General features: G+C 43.9%; 1 protein-coding gene across 1 annotated transcript in view; it reads left to right on the top strand.

The window, feature by feature from the left end:
* cald1b (caldesmon 1b) overlaps window positions 1–12,500 on the top strand; it is a gene marked incomplete at its 3' end in the record, with an annotated part of 18,877 nt that overhangs the window by 5,314 nt on the left and 1,063 nt on the right. Inside the window, exons 3-13 of the mRNA XM_080544686.1 lie at window positions 4,266–4,397; window positions 4,601–5,087; window positions 5,216–5,896; window positions 6,341–6,382; window positions 6,525–6,658; window positions 6,977–7,220; window positions 7,864–7,989; window positions 9,124–9,167; window positions 9,302–9,380; window positions 9,871–10,005; window positions 10,737–10,826. Of these exons, the coding sequence (XP_080400812.1) occupies window positions 4,266–4,397; window positions 4,601–5,087; window positions 5,216–5,896; window positions 6,341–6,382; window positions 6,525–6,658; window positions 6,977–7,220; window positions 7,864–7,989; window positions 9,124–9,167; window positions 9,302–9,380; window positions 9,871–10,005; window positions 10,737–10,826 (2,194 nt within the window). The remainder of the gene's footprint in view (window positions 1–4,265; window positions 4,398–4,600; window positions 5,088–5,215; window positions 5,897–6,340; window positions 6,383–6,524; window positions 6,659–6,976; window positions 7,221–7,863; window positions 7,990–9,123; window positions 9,168–9,301; window positions 9,381–9,870; window positions 10,006–10,736; window positions 10,827–12,500) is intronic.

The following is a 12,500-nucleotide window of genomic DNA, read 5'->3' as shown; positions in this document are numbered from 1 at the left end:
TTTGAAGAGTAGGTCTGTTGTTAGTTGAAACACATCAACACAAGAAGAGATTCTTTGGGTCAAGATGTATTTCTTGTGTTTAACACTCAGTTACAGTAAATTGCCTCTGTGATCATCCAAGGGTAAAAACAAGTGGAACTTACTGTAAGCAGATATTGGGGTAGAATAAAGGCTCACTATGTTAGATCTATAAGATACATTTCTCTAAGCAGACGGTACCCAGGCACCAGCTAGGCTTTCTTTTAGGAATTGAAGGTCCCACAGAATTGTTTCCAGACAAGGGCACAATTGACTGCAATGCATCACTGCAGCTGCAAATTTGACCACACCTGGTTAAATGACAGTTTAAGCTTTTTAAAAAACGCTGATATCTCTCAGCTAGTGCGCTTGTGTGTGTGCGTGTGTGTGTGTGTGTGTGTGTGTGTGTGTGTGTGTGAGAAAGTGAGAGAGGTACAGAGAGAAAGAGAGAGAAATGTGATATTTAGTATGTTTTCAAGTTTCAAGTTTTATTAACTTTTTTTTTTTTGGACATTGCAGCACAGCAAAAAACTGTAATGTTGTTCAGGAGCTCAAAGCACAGACGCCATACGCGCGCCATCTTGGATCTCAATGTGTAGCCTATTCTAAATTTCAGACATAAACCTGTTATACTGTATAACACTCTAAGCAAGAGGAGAGTGCAACAAATAGTCTCTTGCAGTTCTGGCCCGATCGGTGTGGTTTTGGGATTAAATTAATTGGGCTGCCTGTGAGCGGGATGTGGTCTACTTTAGAATTTCCTCCGTTGCGTAGCTTTGTTTATTTTCCAGTTTTTGTGATTTTCGGTGGTCGGTAACCTGGGACACGGCCATTAGAAGCTATTGTGACATCATATTGTCACCATATTTTACTGACATCACTGCAGGCTGTACCAAATACTTGTGTAAAAGTACCACATAATTATGTGTATACAGTAACACACTAAGTACACATCTGCTATCTAAGTCCCCACATCCCCAGTTGCCTAGCCATCTGTAACTTAACACCAACAACAGCCAAATGTAAGAAATAGTCTAGTCACACACTGGGGCTGGATAGGCACGAGACTCGGTGGGAAGGACCTATAGGATAATGCTCATTCGGTTTACATAAGTTAACATTGATTGAATGCTTTCAAATAATAGTGTCTTTGGGATCTAACAATAATCCATAAACACAACAACATGGGCCTCAGGCAACAACATCTAATTTGGATAGGAATTGAGCCTAGGGTACTTTTTAAATGGTTGTTTTGTTTTTCTTGATACGTTTTCAACAAGTTTGTTGGCTACCCAATAATGGCAGACAGCTGAGAGACCCTTGAATGTTTCCCTTCGATCAGTCCAGCATATATGCAGCACAGCAGAATATTTCACACTTTGGGATTACAGAGCACTATACTGACAAATGTAGTGTTATAACCACACTACTTAAGTACAACCCATCCTACGAATGGTAAAAAAAAAAATCATTGGATCTGATTGCTTTAACTTACGTCGTCAGGTTACCGTATATTTTACATAGTAGAGCCATTTTTACCATGGTACTGTAACAAAGTGGGGAAGCAGAATAGTGGCAGTGGTTATGAACAACGCCCTCAAGATATCATTATAAGATATCATTATCACATCATTCTAAGAAAGCTTACAGATAAAGTTGGTTTCCTACGCTATCAGGCATGTTTCCTCCAGTACCGTCATCCGGTCTTTCTCATCCTCATTAAGTCTGCATCTGTATATTTCGGACAGAAAGTTTAAAGAAATGGCTTGCTTCTCTATGGCCACTCTTTGTGTAATCATGGAGATGTCCAGATGCAGCTATCCTTTGCTAAGTGAGACCATATCCTGTCCAATGTGTCAGTATAGGCTTCACACACACACACACACACACACACAGGGCCGTTGGCATAAGGACTACATCTCATTGAGTGCCATTGCACTGGATTCATAATACCAGCGTGTACAGTAGGCAAACAGATCAACTGTAGATTCAGTTCAATGGCTGCCAGTGGGGTCATACACCATAAAAGTAATGATAGCAAGCTGACCACTCGACATATCAGATTAGTGCATTGTTTGTTCAGGTACTGACTGTGCATGAATTATCAGGTGTCGGAGCAGACACCCTCTTCACTGGCCAGTCTGGGTCAAGAGGGCGCGGCGCGTTCAGCAGTTTTCTCACAGTCTGGCCTGCCCTGCCTTTCCTGCTCAGCCTCGATGCTCTACTGGGCTTGCTGCTTCACAGTACAGCCTCTCTGCAGCACGGCCGCCCGGACCCAAGGAAACGCTGCAGACGCTGGAATGTTTTGACTGCTGTTTTTATTTCAGAGCTAAGTATTCAGCTGGAATGTTCCAGACTCTGACAACTTGAGTGGAGTTTTTTTTTTTCTCTCTCTCTCTCTCTCTCTCTCTCTCTCTCTCTCTCTCTCTCTGTCTCTCTCTCTCTCTCTCTCTCTCTCTCTCTCTCTCTCTTTCTCTCTCTCTCTCTCTCTCTGTCTCTCTCTCTCTTTTTCTCTCTCTCTCTCTCTCTCTCTCTCTCTCTCTCTCTCTCTCTCTCTTTTTGTTTGCCAAATTGCCTCGTCCCCCCCCTCTGTCCTCTACTCCACATGCTTCATGTCAGTGTGGTAGCATGAATGCTATTGTAACATTGATGTAACACGAGTTGAATGAGAGTAGCTCTACTGTACTTCTGATGAGAAATACTGACTTCCTTTTATGGTTTCACTGAGGGGAAACTTTACCGTTATTGGGAAAACCTGTGTCGGAGGTTGTGTTGGATTTCCGTTTTTTTTTTCTTTTTACGATTGTTGTTTCTTCATAGAGAGGAGAGAGAATGTTTGTGGTTCCCATCCCTCTCTTCCTTTGCAACATCTGTAAATCATTGTGAGTCAGGAAGAGCACGGGGAAATAATAACCGTCCTCTATCAATGGGCCATTTCAAGCTCTCTCCCGCCTCATAAAGCATGGCTAAGCAAGGCAAGACACGGCATGGCACGCCTCCTAGACCAGCCACAGAGCCACACTAACACTGGGAGCAGTGTCACTGGGTATTGTCTCTGGAGGGGCTAGAAGGGGTGAATAGGAGGAAGAGGAGGAGAAGACAAAGAGAGAGGCAATCAAGAGAGTGAGGAGACATTTTTGGGGGGAGGGAGCTCTCTCTCTCATCTCTTACTTTCTATCCTATATCTCTTTCTTTCTCTACATCCTCTCTCTCTCTCTCTCTCTCTCTCTCTCTCTCTCTCTCTCTCTCTCTCTCTCTTTATTCCTTGGCTGAGAGACCAACCGATGAGCCTTGTTACTGAGGGGGTCGCTCCCCCCCCCCCTCCCCCTCTCTCTCTCTCTCTCTCTCTCTCTCTCTCTCTCTCTCTCTCGCTCTCTCTCTTTCCTCTCTGTGACATTTCCCTCACTGATACAGACGCCTTAGTGTGTATTATCAAACTCACCTGGCTCTACCATGGCAGGATGTATTCATCTCCCATCTTCGTACTAGCTCCGGAGGTCATCCTAACAGTAGGTGTTGTGTATGTGTCTGTGGGAGGAAATTGGATTGGGGCCCTGGACAGTGGATCAGTACAGGGTCATGTGTCTGACTGACAAGAATGTTAATTATTCTTTTAATAGTTTGTGAGACCATACCGTTGTGCAGTCTGATGCTGGGGAAGCTCTCTAGAAGGATACTCTCTTGACTTTTTAAGTCAACATTCAGGCCTGTCCTTTATGATTGCTTGTATAGGGTCTTTATCCCACACCCTCCTCCCCCAGTACACATGAAACTCCTCTTGACAGCTCTGTTTAACGTTGTGGCTATGTGATATACCATGGTGTGTACACTTTGGTACACAAGAATAAATTGGGATTATACAGTAGGTACGGTAGATTATATAATGCTCATGCGCATACATAAGTGCCTTAAAAGGAGGTCTCACTTCTCAGGCCCAACATGAGTATCTGTGTACAGTATCTGTCAATACAGTAACATACAATTTACATTCCGCCCACTCTCTCCCTGTCTCCATGTTTGGTTTTAAAATCTTAGTAACTCCTCAGGGTGTATGGAACTTTGTAGGGCTTATGCTCCAATAAATGTCATCCTGTAAAATGGTATTTGGGTAGTATTATTATTATACTACCCAAACAGTATGACGAGAGAATGGTATTTAAGGAAGATACAACTACAACACAATAGTAACAGTGGTCTTAATCTCACATGTATTTGTATGTGTGTACCTTGGCATGTTTCAGGACGAGCTACAGTACAACCAATGATGATGATGAGGAGGCGGCTCGGGAGTCCAGAAGACGGGCTCGCGAGGAGCGAATGAAGAACAAGGAGATGGAGGAGTCTGGCAGCACTGTGACAGAGGTCAACCACACTCAAAGGTAGAAAATAGGAGGTAGAAAGGTAGAGGAGACTGATCCTTCACTAGTCCCTTACATCTTATATCACAAAGATCCATCAAAACTACTATGTGTCTCCTCGCCACTACAACGATAAAAGGGGGATCAGTATATGAAAATCTCTGCTCCAGTGTTAATCCATAGCTGGTAGTGACTGAGTGATATACTGTATTTCCTGTGTCCAGTGTGACAGAGACTGACCCGTCCACCACCACAGCTGTGAGCTCAACAGAGGGTGGCGAGGAGGACGAGGTCCTGCTGGATCGCCTTGCGAAGAGGGAAGCACGCAGGCAGAAGAGGATGCAGGAAGCACTGGATAGACAGAAAGAGTTCGACCCTACCGTCACCGCCACAGACGCCGATAAAGACAGTGTGGAGGAGCAGCCCTCGAGTCAAACGGGGCGACACCAAGACATGGAGGACGAGAGGGAGAAGGAGAAGGAGAAGGAGGAGAAACCCTCAGAGGAGGAGGTGACTACCTCTGAGACCAACTCCTGGAGGAGAGAGGAGGAAGACAACAAGGAAGACGTGAAGGTAGAGGAGGCAACCCCAAAAGAGCTGGAGTCTGCACCCACCCCTGAACCAGAGGAGTCAAAGAGAGCTGAGGAGGCGGTGGTGGAGGAAAAGAAAGTGGAAGTGGAAGAGGAGAAACCAAGGTCCTTGAGAAAAGAGGTAACTTCCTCTTTATATCCCAAAACAGTTGACGTAAGTCATCATTATTATACACTAGACATAATTATACAATGTAGTTATTGTCCGTGCTGAAATTGACCAAACATGAATGCATTTTTATCTTATAGGAAGATGTTGAGGAGAAGGCTGTGATATCAGATATAGAGGTAGAGAAATCTGATTTAGAAAAGAAAGATGTTGAAGAAGATCAAAAAGAGGTAGACGTAGAGATTGTGCTTCCAACGAGCAAAGATGAAGCCGAGGTCCAAGAGGAAGCCGTTGTACCAAAGAATGAGGTCAAAGAAGAGCCTGCTGCGCCATCGAAAGAGGTGGAGGTTCAAATAGCTTCTGTACCCAAGATGGAGGTCGAGGAGAAACCTGCTGAGGAAAAAAGAAAAGAATCTAAGAAGGAGGTGGTAGAAAAATCTTTACCACAGAAGAAGATGATTGAAGAAAAACCCCAAATGCCCAAGAATCAGGTTGAAGAAAAGCTTGCTAAAGCTAAGAAGGACAGTGAGGAGAAATCTCAAACATCAAAGAAAGCCATTGAGGAAAAACCTGGTAAGCTCAAGAAGGACACTGAAGCCAAATTTCAAATATCCAAGAAAGTGGTTGAAGACAAACCTGCAAAACCCAAGAAAGATGTGGAAGAAAAATCCAAAATATCGGTGAAGGTGGAAGAAAAACCGTTGGCTTCCAAGAGAGAGGTCGAAGACAAATTGGCAAAACCTCAGAAGAAGATTGAAGAACCTGTCAGTTTGAAAAAAGTGGCTGAAGCGAAGAAAGAGCCTCTTAAGAAGAAAGAGGAGGTATTTGTGTGACGTGTGTGACGTTTTTTTTCTCCCCAAAAATCCTGGATAATTCCAATGTTCCTCATAGCTTTTTATTTATTATTAATGCAGAGGATTACATATTTGGGTTATCCAGGCTTTCCTGTTTGTGGGCAGATTTGCATCTCTGGTATGCCATGCTTCCAGGTGTGGTCACTGAACAGAGTGTGCTCACGGGTGTGTTGCTTGCATCATTGATAACTGGGGTGGAGTGTCCAGGTTTTCTCACAATATCCTCACAGTGTGTGTTTGTGTGTCTGTCGTCTGCATCAACAAACTGCTGCATTGCATTCACTTCGCAGACTTGAGTGCAACAGCACTGTATGGCATTTTAGCTGGCTTCTAGCCTACACACTTATACAAAGACATTGTTATTTGACTTCTCTTCTCTTCTTTAATTTCCCTTTGTCCGTCCGATCCAAGGTGGTTGAGGAGAAGCCGAAAAAACCTGGATTTCGGGACCAGGTAAGATCAAGGTTGAATTTGGAGTCAGATATCTACAGTACCATATCAGAATTTATTTTCAATGTGTTAAATATTTGTTTATGATAGTTTTCAATACATCCAATGTATCTGTCTTCGTTATGTCCTTGAATGTTTGATGCAGAAGGTCGTTGAGGAAAAGCCAAAGCCATCGTTCAAGACTGAACAGAAAGAAACTACCCCACTTTCCAAACAGCAGAATGGACGTCTCCAACACGACAGTGCTGCCAAACTCAAGAAACCAGAGAAGACCCTGAGGTAGGAGATGTCAGGGCTGGACCTCATACTATTATGTCATTATTCCCTCATGTTTGAGATGGTGAACACACCATCACTACACTTTGTAGTGTGTTGTTAGTGAAGAGAGGAAAGGTGACTTTCACATATTGATGCTGACTGTGTGTGTGTGTGTGTGTGTGTGTGTGTGTGTGTGTGTGTGTTTTCAAGGTTCAAGTTTCAAGTTTATTGTTACGTCACATTACACAAGTGTAAGAGAGAAAAATTCTTAGGCTTCGGTTCCTGACAATGTGTGTGTGTGTGTGTGTGTGTGTGTGTGTGTGTGTGTGTGTATTCCAGTCCTGGCAAGTCTACCAAGGCGGAAGACCTGGAACGTCAGGAAGCAGAGCGTAAGGTGGAAGAGCTGAAGCGTCGCCGCGACAACGCAGAGAGCGAGGAGTTTGAGAAGCTGAAGCAGAAACAGCAGGGGGCTGAGGTGGAGCTGGAGGGACTGAAGAAGAAGAGGGAAGAGAGAAGAAAGATAATAGAAGAGGAGGACAAGCAGAAGAAGCTAGTGTTGGCAGAGAAGAAGGCCAAAGACGAGGTGGAGAGCAAACACAGTCAAACACAACTGAACCTCCATGCTTTATTATCACTTCAATATCAAGGCATTTATATATTACAATACTATACAATACTATACAGTACAATACAACATAATATGATATGTACAATACAATAATTCACACACATGATAGGGCTAACAAGACATTTGTGACACGTTCTGATGCTTTGGTCCTCATATCGGGATCCGATGTAATGATCCGACTTTTCTTTCGAAAAATGTGAATACATTTCCACGTTGTTCAAAATCAATGACACATCAGAATCTGAATCTGAATCAGAATGACTTTATTTGCCAAGTAGGTTTTCACATACAAGGAATTTGCTGTGGTAGATTGGTGCAAACAGGCAACTTAAGAATAATATCGCTAGTCAACTAACACAGCTTGTTTTGTGCGCCTGCTAACAATGTAAAGTAGTGTTATAGTTAACTAGGTAGCAGTGGGGATTACTCACCCAATCCGTTGTGTTGCAGTATTTTGGCTTGACTAGCGAGTGTGTGTTGTGATTCTCAACAGGGTTGAAACGTAGTTCCGTGTTTCAAAAGAAAAGTCAGAACGTTTTGATTGGTTGCCCATACGAGGACAGAAACATTAGAACATGTAACATTTTGGTTCTGACAGGAGGAGAGGAAGAAGATGAAGGAGGAGATCGAGCGGAGGAGGGCGGATGCTGCGGAGAAGAAGAAGCAGAAGGTGGAGGAGTCACCTGACGGGAAGCCCTTCACATGTGTCACCCCCAAAGGCAAGGTGAGTCACCAGGCCATTCATTTATGCTGTGACAGTATGTTCAGTAGCACTAACTGAGACCATACTCTATCTGCTTTATGGTGCAATTTCTTGCTCAGTGCCCCTGGTATGTTTGTAATGGCCGTTAGTAATTGTTGTCTCTATTTGTCGTTTTCTGTTGCTAGAAAGCATTTCATATAAAGGGCTAACATAGTGTTGGTATCATTACTGTGCTCAAATATGGCTTTTTGGAAAAAGTTTCAGGAATTTCCTCTGGGGAGGAAAGATGAGTGAGTGTGTGTGTGTGTGTGTGTGTGTGTGTGTGTGTGTGTGTGTGTGTGTGTGTGTGTGCGTGCGTGCGTGTGTTTGAGCACGTTCGTGCATGGATGCCTGCGTGCCTGCATGCATACGTGCGTGCATATGTGTGTGTGTGTGTGTGTGTGTGTGTGTGTGTGTGTGTGTTTTGGAGTTGCCATTCATCATAAACAGCCAGTCTCGGTTCCCAGCCTGTTACTCAGGGTTTTTACTGGCTCTCTGACAGTCTGAGTCCAGGACAGCACACTCAGCTGCCAGCGTGTTCAGGCTGAGAGGAATGTCCAAGAATGTGAAGAATCGAGGTGAAAGCGGGGGGAAGAGAGAGAGGCTTGGTAAAAGAGACTAAACTGCATATATGCAACAAATGTTTGTTGCATGTGTGGATATCAAGACCGAAGCCTCGCACCACCTGAACAGTTTCTCTCCCATGGCAGTGGGCCTCTCAAACAAGCCCCCTGCCTCTCACTGACTCTGGGACTTCCACTCCCTCCCTACCCCCTCCTGTCACACACACACACACACACACACACACACACACACACACACTCACACACACACACACACACACTCACACGCTCACACATGCACACACACACATACAACTGACAATGTAATCTACATTCGTTTTACATACACTCATTTACAGCCTACGTAATTATTGATCTACTACCCATTTCTGTCATTGTCTTTTAAAATATTTTTACCTATTGTTTATTAGATTGTTGTTTGTATCTTGATGTCCTATGCACCAACCACACCAAGTCAATTTCCTGTATGTTCGAATATATTCCGGTTCTGTATTTGTACGTGTCAACATGCCATTGTACTCTCTGTGTGCAGATTGGGGAGAGGGCAGAGTTTCTGAACAAGTCAGCCCAAAAAAGGTGAGTATATAGAGCATTGAACAGTGTTACATCACCCAGTTTGTCCAACAAAGCCTTATGTTTCAGTATTGTAGACTGTATGTTCAGAATGTTCAGTAGTGTTCTGTATGTCCAATGTGCACTCATTTACACAGCGGTTCGGTGAGGGCATCACACACTCCCATTGTCTCCAAGATAGGCAACAGACTGGAACAATACACTACTGCCATTCAGGTGAGGTTTACTGTACTGTAGGTCGATCAACTGCATCCAAGATTTCTAATTTGTGACAGCAGCTGGTGAAAGTGGTAAGAAATTGACAACCGACCAAATGTTCAAACTTTAATTCTGGAAAAAAAGTCAAGTCAAAATATTGCAATGCAATGGATTCGGTGAGTAATCCCCACTACTACCTAGTTACTGTAGAGTAGTGGGGATTACTCACCGAATCCATTGCATTGCAATGTTTTGGCTTGACTAGCGAGTGTGTCATTGATTTTTCAACAACGTTTTTTTCTCCAGAATTAAAGTCTGAACATTTGGTCGGTTGTCAATTTGTTACCACTTTCACCAGCTGCTGCCACATTTAATCACATACATACAACATTCCAAGGCAGTTTCTGTACTTTCCATGTAGTTTGAGGTGAAAGTGGACCCGCATATTCCTGCTGTTATCCAATACTTTCACCTTCTCCTGATGTGACGTCCGCCCTCCTTTCCACAGACCAATAAGGACGTGAAATCCCCCAAATCTCCTGCTGCAGACCTCCCTGTCGGAGGAGGCACGCGCAGCATCAAGAGCATGTGGGAGAAAGGGAACGTCTCTAACTCCTCTGAGAGCCCCGCAGCCACAAATAAGGTACAAATAAGCAGACAGGAGAGAAAAGAGAGAGAGAGAGAGAGAGAGAGAGACAGAGAGAGAGAGAGACAGAGAGAGAGAGAGAGAGACAGAGAGAGACAGAGAGAGAGAGAGACAGAGAGAGAGAGGGAGAGAGACAGAAAGACAAACAGAGAGAGACAGAGAGATAGACAGAGAGAGAGAGAGACAGAGAGAGAGAGAGAGAGAGACAGAGAGAGAGAGAGAGACAGAGAGAGAGAGGGAGAGAGACAGAAAGACAAACAGAGAGAGACAGAGAGATAGACAGAGAGAGAGAGAGAGAGACAGAGAGAGACAGAGAGAGAGAGAGAAGGAGAGGGAGAGAGAGGGAGAGAAGGAGAGAGAGAGACAGAGAGAAGGAGAGGGAGAGAAGGAGAGAGAGACAGAGAGAGAGAGACAGAGAGAGAGACAGAGAGACAGAGAGAGAGGCAGAGAGACAAACAGAGAGAGAGAGACAGAGACAGAGAGAGAGACAGAGAGAGAGGCAGAGAGACAGAGAGAGACAGAGAGAGAGGCAGAGAGACAGAGAGAGAGAGAGAGACAGAGAGAGAGAGAGACAGAGAGAGAGAGAGACAGAGAGAGAGAGAGAGAGAGACACAGAGAGAGAGGCAGAGAGACAGAGAGAGAGAGAGAGAGAGAGAGAGAGAGAGAGAGAGAGAGAGAGAGGGTCCTGACTGCTTCGATCCATGAATGAGTGTCCACTCTCTTATCAGGATGCTGCCGGTATTAAAGTAGGTGTGGCCGGACGTGTCAACGACTGGCTAGCCAAGCCCCCAGAGGCGGACAAGGCAGCGGCCCCCACGGTAAGACCTGATCAAAATGTCTGACAGTGCAGAAGACTCCCTGTACCCACAGCACGTAGCTCATTTGTTCCAACTAGGAATACTGTAGAATGAAACATGCTGAAATGCAGTGATATTCAAATGTGAAAGTCCATTTCTACAGTGAAACCTATGTTTTGTCACAAAAACATTATTGCCCTTTAAACTGTAAACATAGTTAAGATATTTTGTTGTACTGGCTATCCATGTTTAAAAAGTTATAGTTCATCAATCCAGAAATGTTTCTTCACACTAGTCCACTTGTTGGTTGTTGTGAATTATCAATTTCATCACATGGTTGAGCACTTTGTCTGGGTTGTGTAGCTATCTGTAGTCTAGTGCCACCACATGGACGTTATTACTCTATACTCTAGCATTCGTGACAGCATGACCAGCAATTTACCTTTAGGTTCCCTTCCTTCAAACTGTGGTCAAAATAAATGTAAATGAGTTCAAATAGGATTTGTGGAAACATGTCAGATGTGAATATATATAGTTTTTGTTGTTGTTGTAGGGTCTGATAAAACTGTGAACATTTCATCTGCTGGTCAGAAAAAGACCAAGCACCCAAAGCAAACGTATTGTGTTGTGTGCCAGGTGGCTGGAGGCCAGCATAGCTACCCCCCTGCCCTCTTCACACCATTCTTCAAGGCAGAATTTCACCTTGAACTTGACGGTTATCTATAGTTACTTTAAGATCTTACAGCTCGATAACAGAATAATCAAGCAGGCGTACACCGTACAGTTGTGTAAACAGTATCTCAAGGGGACACACAGTACCAGTCAAACGTTTGGACACACTTCGAATGGGAAAGTGTGTCCAAACCTTTGACTGGTACTGAGAACCGCTCCCTCTGAAGATCCCTTCTAGATCAGAACAAAAGGTCAAGTCACACAAATGTTTTCTGTGACAACTAGGATAAGAAAAAACAACTTCAACCAACAAAATAGGCAATATTAGACACTTTAGACCAAAGCCAGGTTGCTCAATAGTGAAGTTATGTTTGTGACCACAATGTATAGGGATCTCTAATCCAGGACAATGATGAGGTCATGTAAAATGGTCTGTTGGCACCATGTCCTGTATTTTTTTTGCAGCAGGCTAGCAGCTAATATTAAGTTCTCCTTGAGACACTATGTACACATGCCAAGGTATTGTTGATTTGGCACACAAGATTATTCTTACTTGAAATTTATGAGGGGATATCTTTAGTCTCAACCCTTCTGGGCCACAAGTGTTTTTATGGTTTGGCCATTACACCAACGATACAACACTGCCGTCCTATGGAGAGAAGTGGCATAGCACTCATGTCATTTCATGTTTCCTCAATGTGGGTCTTTTCATTGCTGTTTCATTATCTCTTGAACTGTCTTTTGTTTCTTATTTTCTTCTCTTCCTCTTTCCTAGCTTTGCAGTTTTCCCCCTCTTGGTATCCCTCTTCGACTTTACTTCCTCCTGGACTTTTCTGTTGTCTCATCTTGCTTTTAAACTGTCAAACAGGTACTTTATGAAACAAACCCCAACAGTATGCTCTACGTTGTATCGGACAGCTGGGTCATGCCTATGCGAAAATCACTACATTCAGTTGAATCAGAGATAATAATAGGCTTTGTGTGTCGGCCTATCTGGACTTTTGGAGAGTTGTGTCCTCTTCC

This window comes from Nansenia antarctica, assembly GCF_963989245.1.
Source record: "Nansenia antarctica genome assembly, chromosome: 14".
Lineage (NCBI taxonomy): Eukaryota > Metazoa > Chordata > Actinopteri > Argentiniformes > Microstomatidae > Nansenia > Nansenia antarctica.
This window is presented reverse-complemented; position numbering and strand designations above follow the sequence as displayed.